This window comes from Geotrypetes seraphini, chromosome 10 (assembly GCF_902459505.1).
Source record: "Geotrypetes seraphini chromosome 10, aGeoSer1.1, whole genome shotgun sequence".
Taxonomy (NCBI): Eukaryota; Metazoa; Chordata; class Amphibia; order Gymnophiona; family Dermophiidae; genus Geotrypetes; species Geotrypetes seraphini.
The window spans coordinates 17,227,008-17,251,726 of record NC_047093.1 but is presented as its reverse complement, the minus strand read 5'-3'; the positions used below and the strand labels follow the sequence as shown (position 1 = coordinate 17,251,726).

The following is a 24,719-nucleotide window of genomic DNA, read 5'->3' as shown; positions in this document are numbered from 1 at the left end:
CACCGCCTTGTCAATACTGCTTTGTCGCCTTTAAATCCTCAGACATTATCACCCCAAGGTCCCTCTTTCTGTCCGTATCAGCCTCTCACCTCCCAGCACATACACCCCCTCGGATTTCTACTCCCCAAATGTATTATTCTGCACTTCTTTGCATTGAAATTTAGTTGCCAGACAGACCATTCTTCAAACTTTTGCAGGTCCTTTTTTATGTTTTCTACTCCCTCCGGGTTGTCCACTCTGTCACAAATCTTGGTGGTACCAGCAAAAAGGCAAACCTTTCCTTCTAACCGTTCGGCAATATCAGCCCCAGCACTGATCCTTGAGGCACTCTACTACTCACTTTTCCTTCCTCCAAACAAATTCCGTTAACCACCACCCTCTGACGTCTGGTCGTCGACCAGTTTCTAATCCAGTTCACAACTTTGGGTCCTAACTTCAGCCAGTCAAGTTTGTTCAATAGTCTCCTATGAGGAGCCGTGAAATTACCAAAGTAGTAGATTTAAAACAAACTGAAGAAAATATTTCTTCATTCAATATATAATTAAACTTCGGAATTCTTTGCTGGAGAATGTGGTGAAATCAGTTAGCTTAGCAGAGTTTTAAAAAGGTTTGGATACTATCCTAAAAGATATGTCCATAATCCATTATTGAAATGGCTTGGATGTCCCTTCGATTTTGCTGCACTGCATATCTGTTACAAACTGACTGACTTGGTATATCAAGCTCCATCTCTGGCATATTCAAATCCAGACTAAAAGCCCACTTTAAAGATGCTTTCAATTCTAAACTCCAACCCACCTTCTATACACCAATATGGAACAGGATACCGGGCTTGATGGACCTTTGGTCTGTCCCTTTATGGCAATTCCCATGTTTTTATGTTCTTCTATCACTCTCTTAATTGCCTTCCCCCCTCCCCCACTGACCCAGAATGTAAAGTTTCATAAAACGACTTAAAAACTATAGGGTGGTTAATGTTTCCTAGAAATGTTTCTGGACTGTACACTATATTGTAGGTTCTTTGTATTTACAGTATTTAAATAAAGAATTACAAAAAAACCCCAAAACGACCCATATTAATATCTAAATCCGTATTGAGCAATTGTCCATCAAAGCTCTTTAATTGAAGAATTTTAGTGGGGCCCTGTTGTTGTCTAATTAAGTAAGGCATTAATTTCCCCCTTTTATAGTGTAGTTGATATCTGCAATAACTCTGAAATTTTATTGCCCTTTGTTGAAGAAGTTCATTCAATTCCAACTGCTTAGTCTGTAATGATTTTTTTTAAGGCAGCAGAGTGATGTGCTGTCAACGCCACCCGACCCCTCCAAATTTGCATTTCTAAACAAAGAATATTTTTATTTCTTATTCTCCTTTTTCTATCTGTATATGTAACAGCCTTTGCTGTTTCTCAAAATAAAATAGGTTGGTAAGCATAAGCAGTGTTATTAGGTTTTAAATTTCTCCCCCTCTTCTTGCTGTAAAATCTCTGGTTGCAATACAGCTCCAATGGGAATCTCCAAAAAGCAGCCACTTTTACAGATGACCCTAAGCTCAACTGAATCCAGATAAGAGCATGATCAGAAATTCCATAGGGACCATTCTCAACAGAGACCAAATTAGTAAATGATTGTCTGGAGACTAGCAAATAGTAAATATGGGATTGAGTTGATTGGGATTTCATACATTTCTCATGTCCTCTCAATCTCCCAGGTGTAAGACTCGCCAACCATCCGCCAAATCCAGTGTGCTGCAAAGTAGAAGCAACCCCTTAGAATAGATGAATCTCTCATGAGAGCTATGTTGAGATTTATCCATAGTTGGGTCATAAACCATATTAAAATTCCCACCTATGATGAGCTGCCCCCCCCCCCTCAATAAGATGACAGTCTGTTTATTAGGAAACCATAAAAACATTTATCCAAATTATTAGGTGCATAAATGTTCCAGAGTACTAGAGGATATCTATTTAAAGTGATAAGTGAAATAACATATCTACTCTCCGGTCCCTGTACAAGAATGGACATGGAGAGAGAAACCTTTTCTTAAAAAAAATCAACACCCCAGCGTTACGATTAATTGCAGGTGCCTCTATAATATGCCCAATCCACCATTTACAAAATATTTTATGTTCCAATGAAGACAAATTAATCTCCTGTAATGAAGCTCTATCAACCTTATGACGCTGTAGGGCTGGCAGTATTTTTTGTCTTTTTATTGGGGATGTCACTCCACCCACAATCCAAGAAAAAATTTTAAGTGACCCCATTCCCATTCTGTGTCAAAGCAATTGGAATCATGAAGGGGACCCACCCCAGCCTACAGGGTCCCCTCCCAGAAGTGCTCCCCAGCTCCCCAAAATAAGATTTCAAAAAAAACCCACAAAGCAAAAAAAAGGAAATATAAAAAAATGTGTTGATAAAAGAACAGAGAAGAAATAATGAGTATTGTTGAACAAAATCCACAGACAAGACAATCTTATCTTCCCCTCTCCCCTTTTCCACCTTCCCCTCAATACCAATAATCAATGTTTAGACCCAGATCACTGCAGTTTAAACTAAATCCCATCCCCCCACAATATACATCTTAAAATGAGCCTGTTGACAATCATAATTAAAAAGAGAAACTAATATTGAAAACATTCTATTACAGTCAAAAATAGTTAAAATAACTCTAAAAAAACATAGAGCAGCCAACAAAATAAGAAATGGCTCAAAAAGTGAAAATATACAAAGTCATTATTAAGAGTCACCTTTCAAACCAGTTCACAGCTACCGCTCCATTCGACCTCTTCATATAATCACACTACATTACATTACTGATTTCTATTCCGCCTCAACCTGGCAGTTCTGGGCGGATTACAAAAGAGACATCTGGACATTTCCAGGATGATTACAAAGAGACTTCTGGACTTTTCCAGAAGAGTTACAAGAAGAAGAACATTTCCAGAGGAGTTACAAGAAGAATGGTGTAGTATAGTTTAGGGAATGGGATATGGCAAGAAGGATTGGGCTATTCCAGTGGATATACAATTCGGGATGCTGTACAGATAGGAGATAGTGCAGTTTCAGTATATATGCAGTTAGGGAAGCAGTTGACAAGCTTGGGTTTTGAGGGAAAGGGTAACTGGTGAAGAAGGGAGGATGGGGGAGTCACACTGAGGGGAATTCAGGTTGGAGTTATGACATCTGTATAAATTTTTTGAATAGATGGGTTTTGATTTCTTTGCGAAAAGATTTGAAATTGCTTGTTGTCATCAGCAGGTTGGAGATGGCGTGGTCCAATTTCGCTGCTTGCATTGCTAGTAGACTGTCAAACATCTTCTTACGCTGGGTGCCTTTGAGTGGGGGGTAGGTAAATGGAGTCTTAGATCTTCTTTGTCTAGCGGCGAGGTTTTGGTTCAGGCGGTTGTTTAGGTAATTGGGTAAACAACACTACTGCCCGTTGAATCAAAAATAATTGACATATGAGCCATGAAACCTCAGAGAAAAATCTAATAATGATTATGAGTCACTGGAAAAGTCCTGGTAACAAAGGATTCACTGGTTTTCAAATTATAATGGACCCTAAGGTCGAATTGCTCAAAGGATATCTTGCTTAGGTGCCAAATTCAACAATTTCAAAATTACAATTTGGGGCATTGTCTCACCCTCACACTGGCAGCCCAGCCTGTGCACACGTTCAATGTGAAGATCACCCTCCAGTGAGCTGAAGTACATGGTTTGAGGAATCCACCTTTCCAAAAAGCCCCTTAGTTCAGACTCCTTAATAGACTCCGGGAGGCCTACCAAATGCAAATTAGTCCATCTGGAGTGATTCTCAAGATCATCCAATTTGCTTTCCAGCTGTTCAATATTTAGCTGTGTGCCTTACTACCAAAGCTCCTGCTGTTGCACGATATCTTCCACGGTTGAAAACTGTTCTTGGTAAGATTGAATGTCAGATCTTAATGCTTCTACCTTCATGTCCACTGAGGCCAAAGTAGTTTCTATATTTTGCAGTTGCTTGGCGATAGACATTTCTAACAGCGTTTGTACCTCGGTTACTATTTCTATCACTCATGAAGAGCCTACGGAGGAATGCCCAGCTGCATCCTCCTCCACCATCTTACTCTCCCCAACATGGCCACGATCTTTGTCTTTTCTCGGTTGCTTTGTAGCCATAGTAGAGAGGTGATATAACCACTATGCTCTGCCCCAGAGTACTTGAACACAGGAGAACTTCAAGTAGCTTTAAAATCTCTCTGAAACTCTGTAATCCTGCAATTGTTTGTGAGGGCCCGAGAGCTCAAACTGTTGACACCTGCTTTCTAGCTCAGCATCACGTTTGAAATTAAGACAACTTTTAAAAGGAACCCATTTCATTTTGTTATTTGTTTTTAGTAAGTTTACCAATAATTTTATTTTTTTTTTTTAATTTATAAATTTAATAGTTACAATATCAGACGATACAAAGAAAAAAAGGATCTTCCTTAGATATTAGCAGTGATTAATCATTCATACAAAATTCCTTTCTAAGCCCACAATATTGGGGAGACATGACACAATTTCAAATAAACAAATTATCAAGAAAAAAAAAAGAAATATTTCACGATTCACCCTCGCAAATCCTAAACCATTCCTTACTCTAATAGGGATTCTTTTTTTATATATATATTTTTATTAAATTTTTCAAAATTGAACTGAAAAGTAGCCAAGTCACAAAACAGCACACCAAACAGCTAATCACCAAATAATCTGCACAGAAAAAAAAAACCCCATGTGGAGGGACCACCTTCTAATCCCCTCCAAACCAACCCCCCCCCATCCCCATCCCCCCAAACCAATGAACAACAAAAGCAAAAGAAAGGACTCTCAGGTACAAACAAGTTTAAAAAAACAAAACAACCAAACCCACCCACCTTCAGACTGATTGTTTCCAAGTTAGGTAGGTATCCCAAACCTTATGATAAAAAGGCGTAGTACGACGACTAGAGAGTTGCGCAGGGACAGAAATCCCACCCGTCCCCGCCAAAGTCCCACTCATCCCCGTGAGGACTCCCACCCATCCCCGCGAGGAATCCCTCCATCCCCACCCGTCCCCGCGAGGAATCCCCTACGTCCCCGCGAGGAATCCCCTACATCCCCGCCCGTCCCTATAAACTTCAGAAATAGTTATTTCAGTTAATTATGCTACTGAATTAAAGGCTCTGGTAGAAACCCATTAAAAATAAGCAAAAATTCTTTATTAATTTGGAAATATTAATTGGGAAGAATACATACTTTGTAAACGGGTTTCTACCAGAGCCTCTAATGTTTATAAATTTTTATCAACACAACTAATATACTACTTTATCCTGAAGGAAAAAAAAAAATTTTTTCCTACCTTTGTTGCCTGGTTTCTGCTTTCCTCATGTTCTCATTCAATTCCTTCCATCCACTGTCTCTCTTCTCTCTGCGTCTTCCATTTGCTCTGTTACTGTGTCTCTCCCTTTCTCCCCCCCCTTCCAAATTGGTCTGGCACCCATCTTCTTCCCTCCGCTCCCCCCATAGTCTGGCATCTCTGTCTTCTTCCCTGCCAGCGTCTTCTCCCCACTCTCTCTTCCCCATTTCCTTTCAGCGTCCTTCTCCCCCCCCATCTTCCCCATGTCCTGTCAGCATCCTTCTCCCCCCTCTGTCTTCCACATGTGCTTTCAGTGTCCTTCTCCCCCCTGTCTTCCCCATGTCCTTTCAGCGTCCTTCTCCCCCCTCTGTCTTCACCATGTCCTTTCAGCGTCCTTCTCCCCCCTCTGTCTTCACCATGTCCTTTCAGGGTCCTTCTCCCCCCTCTGTCTTCACCATGTCCTTTCAGCGTCCTTCTCCCCCCCTGTCTTCCCCCCCATGTCCTTTCAGCGTCCTTCTCCCCCTCTCCCGTCCTCCCCATGTCCTTTCAGGGTCCTTCTCTCCCTCTGTCTTCCCCATGTGTTTCAGAGTCCTTCTTCCCCCCTCCCGTCCTCCCCATGTCCTTTCAGCATCCTTCTCCACCCCTTTGTCTTCCCCAGTGCTTTCAGCGTTCTTCTTCTCCCTCAGTTTTACCCATTTCCCTTAAGCGTCTTTTCTTCTCCACTCCACCTTTCCTTCCTTTCTCCCTCCATGCCCCTTACCTTTGTGGCGCTTCCCCACCCGACCGACAACAGAACAGGCCCGGTCGGACAAACCTCCCTGCCCTGTAGCCGCGGATCTAAATTACCTTCTTACAGCAGCTGGAGTATTGAAGCTGCTGTAAGAAGGTAATTTAGATTTGCGGCTACAGGGCAGGGAGGTTTGTCGGCCGGGCCTGTTGTCGGGGGACCTGACCGGCTGTGCACACTCACTCCCCTCCCACCCCCACGGCTGCACCCGGGGCAGACCGCCCCCCGCTTTGGAAGCCACTGCCTTCTCCCTACCTGCCCTGCCGCACACAGCCGACCGGAAGTCTTCACGATGTCAGCGCTGACGTCGGAGGAAGGGAGGGCTTTGCTTAAGCCCTCCCTCCAACGTCAGCGCTGACATCGGGGAAGACTTCCGATTGGCTATGTGTGCTGCAGCAGGGCAGGAAGAAAATGGAAGACGAGGCCTCGCAGCAGGGCAGGTAGGAATGGCATTGAACCCTGCGGGATCCCCGAGAGCACGAGGGGTATCCTCACGGGATCCCCGCGACTCTAGGGGGCATCCCCATGGGATCCCCGCGACTCGAAGGGGGAACCCGCGGGATTCCCGTCGTCCCCGTTCCCGTGCAGCTCTCTTACGACGACAAGTAGCCGTCAACTTGGTCATCAACTGTAGATAGTCCAAGCGGATACAAATGTGTCTCATAGCTGGCAAATACTTCTTCTTCCAATAAGCAGCCAGCTCAATGCGGGCTGCGGAAAACAAAACAATTGCAAATCTGTGTTCTGGTTTCGTAAAACCTGGAACAGAGGTGTTCAACAAACAACAGGCCATCAAAAGTGAGCAATGTTTATGCAATATAGTAACCAAAAGCTTACCAACCTCCTGCCAATATAGCACAACCGCAGGACAACACCACCACACATGACGAAAATCACCCCTCTGCCCACAGCTACGCCAATAAAGTACAGAACCAGACTTATAAATCTGGTACAATTTAATGGGAGTATAGTACCAACGATAATAGATTTGATAGCTGTTTTCTATGAAAGCAGAGGACACGGAAGTAGTAAACAAACACTTGTACAGATATTGCCAAGATCTCAGAGGCAGGGACTCCCCGAAATCGATCTCCCACTAACGCTTATAGGGATCATCCAGGGGGAACCACACTAACAAGGCCTGGTATAAGCGAGAGATTCCTCCCCACCCTGTGCCCATGCGAAGAGCCCTTTCCAACTTGGTCTCACTCAAACACAAATCCCAAAAAGCATGTTTAAGAAGAAAGGAGCGCAGTTGTGTATAGAAAAAAGAGTCAACAGCCAAAAGCCCAAACTCCTCTTCTAAATGATCAAAAGAACACATATGAGTCTCCAACCACACCTGCCCCAGAGTACGAAGGCCCGCATGAGTCCAAAGCTTGCGAAAAGGTTCCGCTCTACCTGGGGAAAACCCTGGAGTCAAGCATATAGGAGTTTGACGAAAATACAGCCGCTCTGTGAACAATTGTCGCTGGACCTGATACCAAGTCTGTAAAGTTCTATGCAAATATGGGTTGGGATCAGAAATACAGCCCTGTAAAATACCTATGAGGGCCCAAGGCAATTTCCATAAGGAAATAGAAGATAAACAATACAGAACAATGCGAATCCAAGGGCGATCCAAGTAAGAACACCAGGCAGCAATTTCCTGCAACCGTGCGGCCTGATAATACCCAAAAAAATACGGGACCCCATCCCACCGGATAATTTAGACTGATAAAGAACTATCCGCCGCACCCTTGTAGGAAACAACTGAGAGGTATGAACCGTAAGCCTCACTCCCAGATATTTGAGTGAAGAAGTAACCCAACGATAAGGAAAATCTTGGCAGAGCACCGAAACCATGTCTGAAGGAACATTAATATTAAGAATCTCAGACTTAAACATGTTGACTGTAAAACCTGACATCTGACCATACAGTTGGAGACAGTGGGACACCTCCTGTAAAGATACCTCAGGACTCTGCAAAAACAGCAGCACATCATCCGCATAAAGTAACAATTTGTATTCATGAGGGCCCATAGATATACCACGGATGCTACCATGAGCACGGATAGCACAGGCGAGCGGTTCCATAGATAGAGCAAATAATTAAGGGGATAAGGCACATCCCTGACGAGTCCCCCTATGTAATTTCAACGGCGCCAAATAAGTCCCATTTACTTTCAGATGTGTAAAGGGGAAAGATATAAAGCTTGAACCCAATGTAAAAACCGACCCTGAAAGCCCATGTGAGTCATAACTTGGAAAAGAAAAGTCCAATCTACCCTATCCAAATGCCTTATCGGCATCAAGGGACAAAAGCAAAGTAGGGGAACCCTCCTGTTGAGTATACCACATCAAATTTAGTGCTGCTTTAATATTATCGAATGTTTGTCTATCATGTATGAACCCGGCCTGATCAGCATGAATTAATTTATCACTAATAGGGATTCTTACCAATAATTTTAAATGATGGTGTTTGAATTCTGTTTGCCTTGGAACAGTTGTAGCCAGTGTTGACAAAGTTGAGAGAGTAAGATGTAAAGGGAATCAAGTGCAGTCTGTGGTGGCATTTACAGCTTGTTATCTCTTAAGAACTACTATATTAATGATACATCCAGTCTATCGAGTATATGTGTTTATGATCTATGTACAGTATTGTTTTAGAGTAATAAGTTGGATCTGTGTTTACTTGAATTTTGCTGACAAACAAAAAGCAGCAGGTACTACCTAGGCAAGGTTCTGCAATTGTTTTTGGTCACCTACCTTAGGAAATCTAGGTAGGTACTTAAGACCTGGGTTGGCCACTGTTAGAAACAGAATGCTGGACTTGATGGACCTTTGGTCTGTCCCAGTATGGCAGCTCTTATGTTCTTATTAACCACTGCTTGTTTTCTCAAGAATATAGTCAATACTCTCTATATAAAATCATGTTTCTCATTTATATTATTTCAGGATGAATATCCCAAATGTTTACTTTTGCAGTAAAATTCCCTTTATCTAAAACGATAGTGAGGGCAAAACAAAACACCAGTCTTTGAAATCAAACCTTAAAACGTAAATGTTGCAGTAAAACTTGATTGAGGTTTTCAGTGATTTTGAAAGTTGCTTTTCTGTATTAATAATAATAATAATAACTTTATTCTTATATACCGCCAACAATCTTGCGACTTCTAGGCGGTTTACAGCAAAGAATATTGCAATGTACATCTGATAGTAACAGCATTAATGATAATAACAACAGTTATGTACTGTAGGGTCGTGAAGTACCTTGAGGTTTGCACAGGGTTGGAAGTTAGTGATTGGGGTTAACAGTTTACAAGAACAGATTTGGGGAGTGATTGCGAAGGGGGTTAAAGCTGCAATGGCTCCCTAAACATCACAAAAACCACAATTGGGCTGATAATATTAAAGAACAGGTCTTTAGGAGAAAATTCTGGGCAACTAAATGGAGTATCACGTTCTCATAGATTTATCATGTTCCCCTTAATGGCAGGAAGTCTATTTTTAGAAATATAGTAGTAAATAGCAAAGCGCATGAGAGTCCAGTTTATTGCTCTGCCTTTCAATGTATGATCACTTTGATATTTTTTTAAAAAGGTCGTCTAGGTGTGATGTTTTCATTTCCCATCAAAGCAAATAGGAGGCATTGCTGTTTTAATTATGGTGATTCGATAAGTGAAATAATACTAAACTCATTTTTTTTCAAGGCTAAAGGCCATCATCATAACCAGAATGAGCACTTTCAAACTGATGGACTTGGTAAGGGTTTTTTTGTTTGCTGTTTTTTTTATTTTTTGTAAAAACTTATGTATACACTAGCATTTTGTTTTGCTTATCCCTTTTTGAAGGCCTGTTGCCTTCATCACAAGATTACTACCTGTGCTTAGAATTTGAATGTTTTTATTTCTGTATATTTATGACACAAAAATTGTAGCTAATGTGGACAGACAGAGGAGAATGGTAATTAGCTAATTTCTTATGACCATCTACAATTCTGTATGAAATAACAAAAGAAAGAGGACCTTCCAGACTTAAACCTCCCATTTAATTAACATATCTGCTCCATGCTTTTTCCATTAATATGGAATTTACTGGCAGCTGTGCAATAGCAATAAGAAAATTCCACAGCTATATACTCATGCTATTGTTTTTAAAAAAAATGAATATAATTTAATAAAATATTGGATAGCAGAATTCTTTTTAAGTTTTTCTGTCATTTGTTTTCTGTAAAGCAATTAACAAATAACCGAAACACTTTTTTTTCTCTTTTCAATATGTGATACTTAATTTTCCACCACATTGTTAAAATAACTTACCCTTTGGGCCTTTACTTGAATTTAAAAAGACAACTTGTAGATACTTTATATGGGTTTCTACATCCTCTTTTTTTGCATTGTATTCTGTTGATTTTTTTTTTTCAGTTCAGCAGCCCAATCCTTCTGTTCTCATTGGCAATCCTATCCGAGCATATACTCCTCCCCTTGGATCTCACCCTGCCTTGGGAAAATCTCCAAGCCCCGTACAAAGGATAGACCCTCATACTGGAACAAGTATTCTTTACGTACCTGCTGTCTATGGAGGAAATATGGTTATGTCTGTGCCTTTACCTGTAAGCATTCTGTTATGTTTTTTTAGTCTTATAAATTGAATTTCTATACATAGATAAATCACAGAGGCCAGCCTGATCACCCAATGATATATAGTATATGCTGTTGAGTAAGAGATCAGAATTCTCTCGTACAGCTTAGTTTCTTGCCCCTTAAAGATTCTGGGTCTGGAAATACAGATAAAGTACCATTTGCAGGAGGAACAGCCAGATACTATTCTGCAGAATTACAATTAATGCTGCTTTTTAGTAAGCTCCTACCAATTTTTGTCAGTGCTGCAACCTGTCCTCTTGATCACAGGTGATTTTCTAGAGCAAGACAGTGAAATGATGTGGTGACCGTGTTAGTCCACTTTCAAGGTAATATATAGAAATAAAACAAAAACATAAAGGCAATAAGGTGATACCTTGTTTTATTGGACTAACTTAATGCATTTTATGATTAGCTGTTGAAGGTAACCCCTTCTTCCTTAAATCAGAAATAAGCAAATGTTCACAAATATCCGTATATGTAAGGGAAACATGAAAGCATTCCAGTGACAGTCTCGCAGGAAGAGAGAGGTATGGGTGGTTAGAAGACAGAGAAGTCTTGCCTGGCGGGTATCAAAATATTTCATTATCATTCAGTGCAAAGAATGGTGCTACACTGGTGAAACAAGCTAGATGCTAAAGACTAGGATCACTTTACATAGATATCGTATTAAAAATTGTAATGCCAACCAGGATGTCACCTCTGTTGGACACCACTTTGGAAAAACTGAACACTGCACCAATGATTTTATGGTGAGAATACTAAAAGGAAATTTTAGGACGGTTTATAGACAACCCCGCGAAAGACAAAGGCGCGCGCCGAAGAAAATTACAATTTTGAGGGGCTCCGACGGGGGTTTTTGTTGGGGAGCCCCCCAGTTTACTTAATAGAGATCGCGCCGGCGTTGTGGGGGGTTTGGGGGGGTTGTAACCCTCCACATTTTACTGTAAACTTAACTTTTTCCCTAAAAACAAGGAAAAAGTGAAGTTTTCAGTAAAATGTGGGGGGTTACAACCCCCCACAACGCCCCCACAACGCGGTGCGATCTGTATTAGGTAAAGTGGAGGGTTCCCCCCACGCCCCCCCCCCCCGTCGGAGCCGTAAAAACTGTAATTTTCTGCGGCGCGCGCCTCTGCACTGCGCTCAATTGTCTGCGCGCGCCTTTGTCCCAGCGCGCTTTTAACCTGACACCTTTTAGGACAATCCAAGAACATAAGACCTTTGAAATCAAAATGATATATTTTGATACCACCAGACAGGACTTAGATCTTGGCTTTCTTTCGCACCACAAAGGAATTTAAACTGCTTTATCACCTGTCTCTATCCTACCCACCCACCTCTCCCTCTTCCTGTGAGACTGTCACTGGAATGCTCTCGTGTTTCCCTTATGTATACTGATATATGTCAACATTTGCTTATTTCTGATCTGAGGAAGAAGGGGGAAATTCTGTAAGAGGCGCATAAAGTTAGGCACCTAACTTAATAAATTGGCTTCAATAATGAGCTTTAACAAGCTCATAATTGGAAAAAAAGTTTAATTGGGAGATAGGCACGACTCTACAAAAGATAGATGCCTATCACATGGTGCCCAACTCCAAAGTAGGCGTGTTTAGGGGCGGAGAAGGGCTTAGGTGCTTCTAGGCGCAATTCTTTAAAGGACTTAGGTGTTCTAATGTAGGCCTTTAATATCCTGGCCTACATTACAGGTGCCTAAGTTTAAGTTAGGCGCCATGAAGCATGATTCTGTAATGGGTACCCAAGTGTGATTGGCATGCAATAGGTGCCAATTACAGAATCAGACCCTAATTGATCAGAATAGTGTTTGTTTTGGAAAGCAAACTTTTTTTGTCAAAATAATTTCTGGGTTTTCAGCAAACATTTGCTGGCAAATATATTTTTCTATCACTGTGTCCTGTGGATAGGAATGCCCACTTCTTTTCTGTAGAACATAAATTACTGTGGTAGTAGTCATATATTTCATGATAGTATCACAGTAACAGGTATTGCTATTTTAATAACTATATCCCCTGATCTTTACACTGTATTATGACAAAATCCTTCCCCTCTTTTTACAAATCATAGCACGGATTTTAGTGCCAGCAGCGACGGTAACTGCTCCGACACTCATAGAATTCCCATGAGCATCGGAGCAGTTGCTGCCGCTTACAATGCTAAAACCCATGGTATGCATTTGTAAAAGAGGTGGTATGTTTGCTGACCCATTATCTACTGTGGTAACTTTTTGCCTTCATCCTCTTCAGAAACTGATGCTGCATATAACACAATTGGTGGAATTCTGTGCAAAATATTTTAAAATTCTGCAAGTTTTATTTGTAGTGTTTTGCGTAGAATCCTTCTTGCCTTTTTCCTTTCTCATGCTCCAGCTTCCTCAGTTCCCTTCATTTTCCAATTGCAGTTCTGTTCCCCTCTAAATCCCAACATGATCCATAATTCTGTCTGCCCCTAAAGTCTGCATTCAGTTTCTCATACTTTCTCCTCACTTTTCAGTTGGTACTGTTTCTTTACTTCCCTTAACCATGGCAAACCTTCATTACTGCTCCCACCTACCTATGGCATATTCACTCCTTTCTCTGCCCCAAATCCCTCATTGCACACACACCTTTTTTCTTTTCAGCCTTGCAACAGCAGCTCTGCTCCTCTGCCTTTCCCTCCAGGGTTAAGCCTGCACAGCAAAAAAGAGGAGGAAGTGACCTGCTGCACAGCAGGTCACTTTCTCCTCCTGTGTCAACGTAGACCACACTTTATGTGAACCATGGGATTGCGGTTCACATAAACAGGTCTGTCTGCCTAGGAGGAGGAAGTGACCCGCTGTACATGGCAATTCTGAGTTCATTATGTCATTGGAAAGGTTTACTTTTCAGTTTTGCATATTATGAAACTGTCTTAAGAACTGTATGGCACAAAGCCATAATGTGAAAGTATGTCAATATATGTTTTTATGCAGCAGCTTGTTATGGTAAGCAGTGGTTCTGTCACAGTTTATACCTATTTGCTGCTTGAAGCAAATGGTTCTTTTGTGCTGACAAGTGTTGCTTCTAATTCAGAGTGCTTTTGCACTTTTTAAAATTCTTAAAATCATGCTTTGACTTAATGCCTTCTGAATTTTGTTTTACCGTACTTTTGATTACTAAGTACTTGTATTTTGCTCATATACACTTTTAAAACATGTTCATTTTTAGTTAAGACGGTTGGTATGTAACAGAAAAGGGTTATTAGGACATAACGATAGTGTTGCTATAGGTCTAACTTGTTAGCTTATAGAGCCAAGTGTTTTGCATCGCCTGCAGAAAACCTGGGCTTGATTCCTGGGGCGAAATGGAAATGCTGTGGAGGAGAAGAATTTAAAAATAAATGAGGAAACTGGGATAATTGTGTGAGTAAGGTTCATAGCACCTTAGCCCCTAAGTGGCCAGCTCCAAAAAGCTGGAATTCAGAGGAGCTCACCCCCTCCCCCCGTCCCATGTTCCCAGAAATTTAGCATTGCTTTATGCGAGTAGCAGTTGAACTTTAAACACGAGTTTAAAAAAAAAAAACTTTAAACACGAGTTTAAAAAAAAAAAAAAAAAACACGAGTTTGTGAAATTGTTTGCTAAGAGGTAATTTTATAAAGGTTTATGTTTGTAAAAGCTACTTTTATAAAATTGTCCTACAATACACCCATATATAGGGAGGTATGCCAAGGATACTTATATATGTACTGTATATAGGTGTTTTCCTGGGGGTTGGAATTGCAATATACATATGTATTTTACACCTGCCTTGGAGAAGTTGTGTCAGCATTTATGAAATCTTGGGTCTGGTTCTGGGCGCCTGTTTTATAAAGGTCGCTGGATGTCTTTATGGACTTCACATAGGCAACCTGTTAAAAAATCAAGACCTCCAGTTACTGCAGTTGTTGTTGTAATGAAGTTCAAACAGATTCATCTGATTCCAAAGACCTGAGACTAATTCCTGTGAATGGATATAAACTGTGGTTAAATGAGGCAAACAGAATTTAATTACAGGATGACTGTCTAATAAGGGTTGAGGAAACCAGTGTCCCTATTGAGCTACTTTTCTTTTTGTTCATGTTCTACCCAAGCTTTCTCACTCATTTGTTGCTTTATTATCCTTTGCATCCCCTTTCTTTTACAGATGCCCCTTAATAATGCAGTCTATTATTCAGGCTTGTCAGGAAACATCGTTTCTAGCTCATTCTGATGAAGCCCAGTTACCAACATATTTAATTAGATCATGGAAAGCTATCGCCAAACAACTTGTTAACCTTAATTTCAAATCCCGAACATCCCCAGTTGGACAAAGAATTGTAAGCTATATAGAGAACCACTATGTGCTACACATCCCTTTTGGCATTATCTGGTTTCAGCAGTCTTAGGGCTAGATTCACAAACCTTCCCGATTGGGACCGATCCATGTCTGATCCAGGCAGGTCCAAAGGATTCTTCAACATTCAATATGCAGATGGGGACGATCGGAGGAATGCCCCCATCTGCCGGCTCAGATCGCTGGTGTGCGATCCCAACGCATGCGCAGATCATCTGTAGATGGTTTGCGCATGCCCGTCCAAGACGCGACTTTTTTTTTAAAAAAAAATCTTTTTAGCCCAGCGAGTCTGTGGGTTAAAACCATGGGCTCGCTGTGTGGAGAAGGGCAGGAGAGATTTGGGGTGGCAGGCAGGAGAGATCCGGGGACGAGTATGGCAGCAATTCGGGAGAGAGCAGGGCAGCGATTCAGGGCAGAGCAGGCAGGAGAGATCAGGGAAGAGCATCGGGGATGCAGGCAGGAGAGATTCAGGGTGTGCAGAGAGCAGGGCTTCAATGGAGCTGGAGAGTCGGAAAGATGTTTGCGAGTGGTCTCCAGCAGTCGCTTCTTTGGTTGATCAGCCAGCCCAGTTGGTTTCAAAAATTTGTTTGGTGAATCACGTCCCTGTCTACTTTGCATGCATTTCCCCTCATTTGCATGCACGGATTGGAAGCGGATTGCAGGAGAGATTAGTGAATCAGGCCGGAGGGAAATCTGGTTGCAAAGGGGTCATCGGTACACGATTGGTTTGCTTTATGAATTTTTAAATTCATTTCTATTGATTTTTTAATGTAAGAAATTCTGTCATATTGGTTTGCATTACAGTTGGAGATATCACATACTTTGCATATTACAAATATCATTTAAAACTTCCTATATACCCTATTGTACATCTAGCTGTGAAAATTCATTGATTAACTATAGTCAGAACATCATAGATAACATGCTAGTTCAGATCATATCATACATTAACCACAAAAATGAAGTAAGGAATAAGTAGGGAATTACAGGCCAGTAAGACTGATTTCTGTGGTAAGCAAATTAATGGAAATGCTTTTAAAGCAGAGAATGGTGAAGTTTCTGGAATCCGGTAGATTACAGGACCAGAAGCAATATGGATTTACTAGAGGTAGGTCTTGTCGGACAAATCTGATCAATTTCTTTGACTGGATGACCAGAGAGTGCAGTAGATGTGGTATATTTAGATTTTAGCAAAGCCTTTGATAGTGTTCCATATAGACGTCTAATAAATTGAGTGCCCTCGAGATAGGCCCCAAAGTGACAGGTTGGTCAGGAACTGGTTGAGTGGAAGGCAGAGGGTAGTGGTCAGTGGAGATCCTCTGAGGAAAGGGATGTTACCAGTGGTGTTCCTCAAAGTTCTGTTCTTGGGCCTGTTTGTTTTTAACATCTTTATAATGGATATTGCTGCAGGGCTGTCAGGTAAGATTTACCTCTTTGCGGGTGATACCAAAATCTGCAATAGAGTAAACACCCCGGATGGGTGAATAACATGAAGAAAGACCTGGCGAAGCTTGAAGAATGGTTTGCAATTTGGTAGCTAAAATTTAATGTTAAAAAATGCAAGGTCATGCATTTGGGCTGCAAAAACCCCTAGGAAAGGTACAGTTTAGAGGGTGAAGAACTTATAAGAACATAAGATTTGCCGCTGCTGGGTTAGACCAGTGGTCCACGTGCCCAGCAGTCCGCTCACGCGGCGGCCCTTAGGTCAAAGACCAGTGCCCTGTTTGAGTCTAGCCTTACTTGTGTATATTCTGTTCCAGTAGGAACTTATCCAACCTTGTCTTGAATCCCTGGTGCTTTCCCCTATAACAGCCTCCGACAGAAGAGAAGGACTTGGGGGTTATTGTATGTGATGATCTTAAGGTGGCCAAACAGGTTGAAAAGGTGACAGCGAAAGCTAGAAGGATGCTAGGGTGCATAGGAAGAGGTATGATGATGCCCCTCTATAAGACTCTGGTGAGACCTCATTTGGAATATTGTGTACAATTCTGGAGACCGCACCTTCAAAAAGATATAAAAAGGATGAAGTTAGTCCAGAGGAAGGCTACTAAAATTGTGCATGGTCTTCATTATAAGGCAGATGGGGACAGACTTAAAGATCTCAATATGTATACTTTGGAGGAAAGGTGGGAGAGGGGAGATATGATAAGAGACGTTTAAATACCTACGTGGCGTAAATACGAATGTTGAGTCTTATTTGAAAGGAAGCTCTGGAATGAGAGAGAGCATAGGATGAAGTTGAGGTGATAAGAGTAATCTAAAGAAATACTTTTTTTTTACAGAAAAAGTGATAGATGCGTGGAATAGTCTCCCAGAAGGAGGTGATGGAGACTGAGACTAAATTGAAGAAAGCGTAGGATAGGCACGTGGGATCTCTTAGAGGAAGAGAATGGTTACTTCGGATGGGCAGACTGGAATGGGCCATTTGGCCTTTATCTGCCATCATGTTTCTATGTTTCTATTTTACATTTTTCAGAGTTCTCTTCCTTATTACCGGCCTTAGTCTGGTGATACCCTGAAATTATTGAAAGCTGGCATCTATCTAGAGCAGGGATTCACAACCCATCCTCAGGACACGTGAAGCCAGTCAGGTTTTCAAGATACCCACAATGAATATTCATGAGATTAGTTTCCATGAACTTCCTCCATTGGATGCAGATCTTTCATATACAGGGTGCCCTCAAAAACACTCCTTGATTTTAAATGGTTACAAAATCAAAACTTATTGGAATATGTTTATAAATAAGATGACAGCAAATACAAGTCCCAAAAAGTACGGTTAGGAAGATCTTACACAATCACTTGTACTTTTACTCTTATAAGCTGTAATTGGTGCAGAAGTTACAACCTTCAGACAATGCAACGTGACAAAATGACCAAGTGTTCCTCAAGTGGCCCCCGAGATCACCGGACATTACTGTTTGTGACTTTTTCCTTTGAGGGCACATTAAAGACAGAGTGTATGTACCTCCACTACCCGCATCTATGGATGATCACTTTGGAGAGTCTGGTCCGAGCTCGATTATTGCATCAATGTTTGCCAAGTAACAGGTGGGGTGCACATCGAGCGTATGTAATCAAACCATATGAAACTTTATGAGTTGATGAAACTGTAGCCTCAAAGGTGAAAGAATATTCCACTAAATTTTGGTTTTGTAACTTTTTAAAATCAAGGAGTGTTTTTGTGGGCACCCTGTATATTCATTGTGAATATCCTTTAAACCTGACTAGCAGGGTATGTCCCGAGGACTAGGTTCAAAAGCCCTGTCTAGAGGTTCCTTAACCCTGAAGACACTAGGAAAGAATATAACTTACTCAAGCAAACTTTGCGAGCAGTGCTGAGCGCCTGTGATTTTTGTACAGTGTTGCAAAGGTTGATTTTGACAAGATTGGATTACTGCAATGCTTTGTATTTAGGCATTGCAAAAATGCAATGTAATGCATTGCATTCCAGAATTGAGCAGTCAAGTTGATTTTAGGAAGTGATAAATTTGAACATGTAACATTTGAGTTAGGACAGTTGCTTTGGTTGCCAGTGTACAGAATATACTACAAGTATAGGATTTTAGCTTTTCTCTACCAGTTTCTTTGTGTGCTCCTATATTTGTTATAGGCAGTGGCCTGTAAAACAGCTTAGATCTGAACATGCACAGCAGCTTTCTGTATCATTTTTCATGGAAATTCATTACGCAGAAACTAGGGTGACCACCTTTTCAGTAACAGCATCATTTCTTTAGATTGAGCATCCTGGATATTTAAGGTTCAGTATAGTTTTGCTGTATGTTAAAAAAGCATTAAAGACCCATTTATTTGTACAGGCCTTTTCTAATGTGTAATGATGTTGATTCTGTGTTAGTGGAAGAATTTGTTGATTAGGAGTTCGTGTTTTTAAACACGGTTGCCCAAATTTGGGTGTGGATCCCAGATCAGTGGCCACAATAATTAATAGAGTTGACTAGCAATTATGGTTTATATGCCAATCTGGCTATCCCTATTCTTTAACAATGGGTGCCTAAATTGAATCATGTGCAACATGAAAAGGGCCTTGGATGTGGGGGGGGGAGGGGGTCATGGCAGATCAGGGGCATTCAGAAAAGATGCACATAGTGTTCCAAAATAGTGGAGGTTTGTGCCCAATTTCTGCACCAGGTTTCGGTTGGTGTTAAGTCCTCATGCCCAAAGTTGAACACTAAATTTGATGCTTTGTGTTTTTCTATAGAGTGCTCATCCCAGAGCAACCTTTATAGAATGATGTTAAGTGCCTAATATTTCTGCACCATTTATAGAATCTGGCCCTCTGTTTAGGTTGTGAACCGCTTAGATGTAAGGGGTTAAACATTTTTATAAATAGATTTTAAACCTCTAGGTAGGTTTACACTAATTCAAGTGGACTAAGCCTAGGGTGGTGTAGGCAATGAAGAACAGCTGCAAAACAATAGGTTCTTATAGCTGCACAAAGTCAAAGAACTTTGTGAATACTTTTTATCTGTTGGGAGAATGGACTCTTCATGGAACCCGTTTACTCAGGTAAATAGCATTTGGAAATTGTCCTAATTGGAGTTAATTTTATAAAGCAGTTCCTGTGCATGGAGCATGTAAAATTGCATAGCTGAACACTATTTTGCATTGGCCAAATCTGTTCTGGCTTATACGATACATAAACAACAATGTTCATCAAAAGAGTCTGCATGTCACAAACTCTATTCTAACAGAGCCTTCAATACCAGGGTTTGCTGGCTGCCTCTGTAAATCAGATTAGCAGAAATGCTCAAGTGGTATCTAAATAAAACATAAGCAGAATGTCCAGTGATCATTAATTAACTCTAGTAATTAGCAGCATATGGTAGTAACAAAATATGGCAGCTTAATGTCTGGGATGTGGGAAACTGAGTTCCTATTTCATGTAATAAAAATGAAGGAGCAGGACCTACACCTGTGGGTATTTGGTATTGAATGTGAGAACTATTTAGAAATGATTCTAAAAATCACCATTAGAGAAATGTTTTGGCCCTTATGTCAATTTCAATATTTGTCATGGTACTGTTAGTATAGCAAGGAAACACATTTTATTTGCATTTTTCCTTTAAGTCAGGGGTAGGCAATTCCGATCCTCAAGAGCTGGAGCCAGGTCAGGTTTTCAGGATATCCACAATAAATATGCATGAGATAGATTTGTATCTCAAGGAGGCAGTGCATACAGATCCATCTCATACATATTCATTGTGGATATCCTGAAAACCTGACCTGGCTCCGGCTCTCAAGGACCGGAATTGCCTACCCCTAATTTAAGTCAACATTTGAGTTGAGCTTTGTGAAGGTCAAGTAGTTCAAAACACAGCTGCGTATAGACTATATCAAGTGGCTATCTGTAATAATTAGGTTCTTCCTGGGTGAGTAGATGAACTGGAACATGCTCTTTTCATGACATCCAATAAAGCTCCACCCCCTTGGTTTGTGCTTTAAAATTTTCTTCACCTTTGTCTTCATTTATATTCAGCTTCATGAACCACTTGATCAACTATATCGTCAAATTAACCCCATTTCAGATAACTGAAAAATATTTTTCCCAAGGAGAGATGTCTTATCTTCCACTCATTACAGAGAGAATGAGTTAATAAATCTACTTAATAAAAGGCTTATTCCACAGAGACACAATGAGTAAAACTTGTAAGTCAGATAGTCTCTGTTAGATTCTGATTTATTAGTTACAATTTTATTGCATCAGTTAGAAATCTGTAACAGAGCAGCTTTTTTGGTGCCACCATTTAGATCAGGGGTGTCCAACCTGCGGCCCCGTGAAGTATTCTGTGCGGCCCCAGTCAAGGGCAATGTAGTATTTTCCTCTGTTGCCCCCGGGTGTTTGCCGTCTTGCCAGCCCCCTCCGCTGTCTTGCTGCAGTGTTTGCGCGGCCCCAGAAACATTTTTTTTGGCCAATGTGACCCAGGTAAGCCAAAAGGTTGGACACCCCTGATTAGATAATTGGTGATCCACCTTCTGGGTTTCAGAGGTTGATTAGGCTTCCCAAAATTTGGGATTATATCTTACTTTTCTTTGTTTGTAGATATACCGCTGAATCAGTCCCTTCTCTTAGTCCTTTTCTCTTGGTGCAAAATGGGCAAAGAGGCTGAATTAGTATCCAGTATGTCTGTCTATATTTTCAGTTCATAGAGACTTTCTAATCAACAATGAATTACAGTGTGGGACTCATAATCGAAACAGAAATATGTCTAAAAACCTGCCCAAGTCGGCATTTGGACGACCTAAAAGACAGGTCATCCAAGTGCCAATAATCAAAATGACTTTTTAGACATATCCAGGGACATTTTAGCCCTCTGAATGCCACTGAGCACCCAGAGCTGAAAGGGGTGTTTTTAGAGGAGTGGTGAGGGCAGGACATGGGCCGACATAGACTTAGTTGTACTGCAGGGATAATCAAAAGTTTTATGAGGCTGCCTGGACGGAACTTCTACTTTGTGACTTAGGCGATTTAAAACGAAGTCTAAGTGCCCAGAAGGTATCTAAAGTGACCAGATAACCACTGCAGACACAAAGTACAGACCCCCCCCCCCCACACACACACACACTCCCCCAGTGATCACTGACCCCCCTTCACCCCTCCATAAATTCAGAATAAAAATGTACATACCTGTCTCCAGAACATCAGCACCTGCTATTGGAAAACCTATTAGAGCTGCACAGAGCTCTCTTAAGTAGCCTGGGGTGTGGGCTACTGAACCATAGAGAGGAGGACCCAGGCCCTTAAGCCCCTCTAACCACTATATTCATGATGGAAAACACGAGCCCACCAAAAAATAAACCAAACCCTACTGTACTGCCATATAGGTGCCAACTGCAGTCATAAGGGCTATTGGGGTTGTAGACAGGTGGGTATAGTTGGGTTTGGGGTGTTTTGGGGGGCTCAACATTACTTATATGGGAGTTCTGGTGAGATGTTTCTGGCACCCTTTTTGTGAAGTTCACAGCAATGCCTCACTGCTCTATTGCCGTGTCTGGGTGGCCAGTCCATCATATTGTTGGCTCCTCCCACATCCTAAAGGTCTTGTTCTAGGTGTTTGGGACTTGGACAAATATTTGGCTGAGAATGTGGTATAAAGATAGACATAGTAGCGGTCTGGACGATCAAACACCTGGATGTACAGATGGACGATTTTCAAAAAAAGTATACTTTAGATGTATTTTTTGAGAATGGGCATTTCTGCCCTGCCAACTTTGGGCGACTAGCGCCCTACGTCCAAATTGGACTTGGACGTATGTTTTGATTATGCCCATCCATGTGTCTACAACTGAACTATTGCTATTGCTTTTTTTTTTTTTTTTTTTGCTCTCCTAGACGTGGAGCAGAAAGCAAAACTGAATTTTCCTTTCATATACCTCTGGTTCTGTTACTTCTTGATTCTTCAGATAATCTTGCCTCATAAACAAATTTGCAAATAGTTCATTAATTATTGCCTTCTTGTTTGCTTGGTGAGTTGTTGCTTCAACACACAAAATGTTTAACATTGAAAACAATTTAATTACAGCTACAACAAAAATTGCTGACATCTAACATGCAGAATTGTAAGCCATGATTTACACATGTATAACTCTCAAATTAACCTATTTGGTTACAGTTTCTCAAAGGAGTTGATTCTTCATCAAAAAAATATCAGGCCTTAGTGATCAAGAAAAAAACAGCTTTGAATCCTGTATAGTTGTTGGCTAGCTTCTTGCTTGGATCTGGACTTGGGAGAGGATTTCAAACTTTAGGGGTAATTTTGCTTCCCTCTTTGGTGTAGGAAACCACTTGAATTGGCAAATATATTGTAGTTTTGGAGGATGGTTCCTAATCAGTTCCTGTAGACAGTAGACATGCAGTTTTTCAAAATCTTCTTCTTAAAATGTGTAAGTAGCAAAATTGTTGCTTATATTGCAAGTAGCACTGAACATAAGAATATAAGAAGTGCCTCTGCTGGGTCAGACCAGAGGTCCATCGTGCCCAGCAGTCCGCTCGCGCGGCGGCCCAACAGGTCCAGGACCTGTGTAGTAGTCCTTTATCTATACCCCTCTATCCCCTTTTCCTTCAGAAAATTGTCCAATCCTTTCTTGAACCCTAATACCGTACTCTGTCCTATCACGCCCTCTGGAAGCGCATTCCAGGTGTCCATCACCCATAGGGTGAAGAAAAACTTCCTAGCATTGGTTTTGAATCTGTCCCCTTTCAACTTTTCCAAATGCCTTCTCGTTCTTGTAGTTTTCTAAAGTTTGAAGAATCTGTCCCTCTCCACTTTCTCTATACCTTTCATGATCTTGTAAGTCTCTATCATATCCCCTCTAATTCTCCTCTTCAGGGAAAAGAGCCCCAGTTTCTACAGTCTCTCAGTGTATGAAAGGTTTTCCATACCTTTTATCAAACGTGTCGCTCTCTTCTGAACCCTCTCGAGTATCGCCATATCTTTCTTAAGGTACGGCGACTAATATTGGATGCAGTACTCCAGATGTGGACACACCATCGCCTGATACAACGGCAGGATAACTTCTTTCGTTCTGGTTGTAATACCCTTCTTGATTATACCTAGCATTCTATTCGCTCTCTTAGCGGCTGCTGCGCACTGTGCCATCGGCTTCATTATTTTGTCCACAATTACCGCCAAGTCCCTTTCTTGGGTACTCTCACTCAATAACATCCCTCCCATCGTATAGCTGTACCTCGGGTTTCTGCTTTCTACATGCAATACTTTACATTTCTCTACATTGAACTTCATCTGCCATCTCGTCGCCCACTCCCCTAGTTTGTTCATGTCCCTTTGTAATTCTTCGCAGTCCTCTTTAGTCCGAGCACCACTAAATAGTTTGGTGTCGTCTGCAAATTTTATTATTTCGCACTTTGTCCCTATTTCTAAATCATTTATAAATATATTGAATAGCAGCGGTCCGAGCACTGACCCCTATGGAACACCACTCGTGACCCTCCTCCAGTCCGAGTAGTGGCCCTTCACTCCTACCCTCTGCTTCCTTCCCGCCAACCAATTCCTGATCCATCTATGTACGTCTCCTTCCAGCCCATGGTTCTTCAGTTTCCGAAGTAGGCATTCATGGGGTACCTTGTCAAAGGCTTTTTGGAAATCTAAATATACGATGTCTATTAGGTCCGCTTTGTCCATCCGTGTGTTAATTCCTTTGAAGAAGTGCAGTAAGTTCGTTAGGCACGATCTCCCCTTGCAGAAGCCATGTTGGCTTGTGATTAGAAGTTTATTTCTTTCAAAATGCTCATCGATGCTGTCTTTTATCAGCACTTCCGCCATTTTCTCTGGAACCGAGGTCAGATTCGCCGGTCTGTAGTTTCCCGGGTCACCTCTTGATCCCTTTTTAAAGATGGGCGTAACATTGGCTATCTTCCAATCCTCCGGGATCACGCCTGTTTTTAGGGATAGATTGCAAACTTGTTGTAGTAGTTCCGCTATTTCTTCCTTTAGTTTTTTTGAGAACCCTTGGGTGGATTCCATCCGGGCCCGGCGATTTGTCAGTTTTTAATTTTTCTAACTGCCTGCGTACGTCTTCAAGGCTTACTTCCAAGGATGTTAGTTTATCTGTTTGGTCTCCTTTGAAG

The 24,719-nt window shown here is 41.3% G+C and overlaps 1 protein-coding gene across 5 annotated transcripts in view; it reads left to right on the top strand.

Annotated features, from left to right (window-relative positions):
• HELZ (helicase with zinc finger) overlaps window positions 1–24,719 on the top strand; it is a 294,520-nt gene that overhangs the window by 227,703 nt on the left and 42,098 nt on the right. For 4 of the 5 annotated variants that reach the window (XM_033960981.1, XM_033960980.1, XM_033960978.1 and 1 more), the window contains 2 exons: window positions 9,839–9,890; window positions 10,553–10,740. The exons of the other annotated variant lie outside the window; for it this stretch is intronic. In XM_033960981.1, the coding sequence (XP_033816872.1) occupies window positions 9,839–9,890; window positions 10,553–10,740 (240 nt within the window). The remainder of the gene's footprint in view (window positions 1–9,838; window positions 9,891–10,552; window positions 10,741–24,719) is intronic. 5 annotated transcript variants of the gene reach the window in all.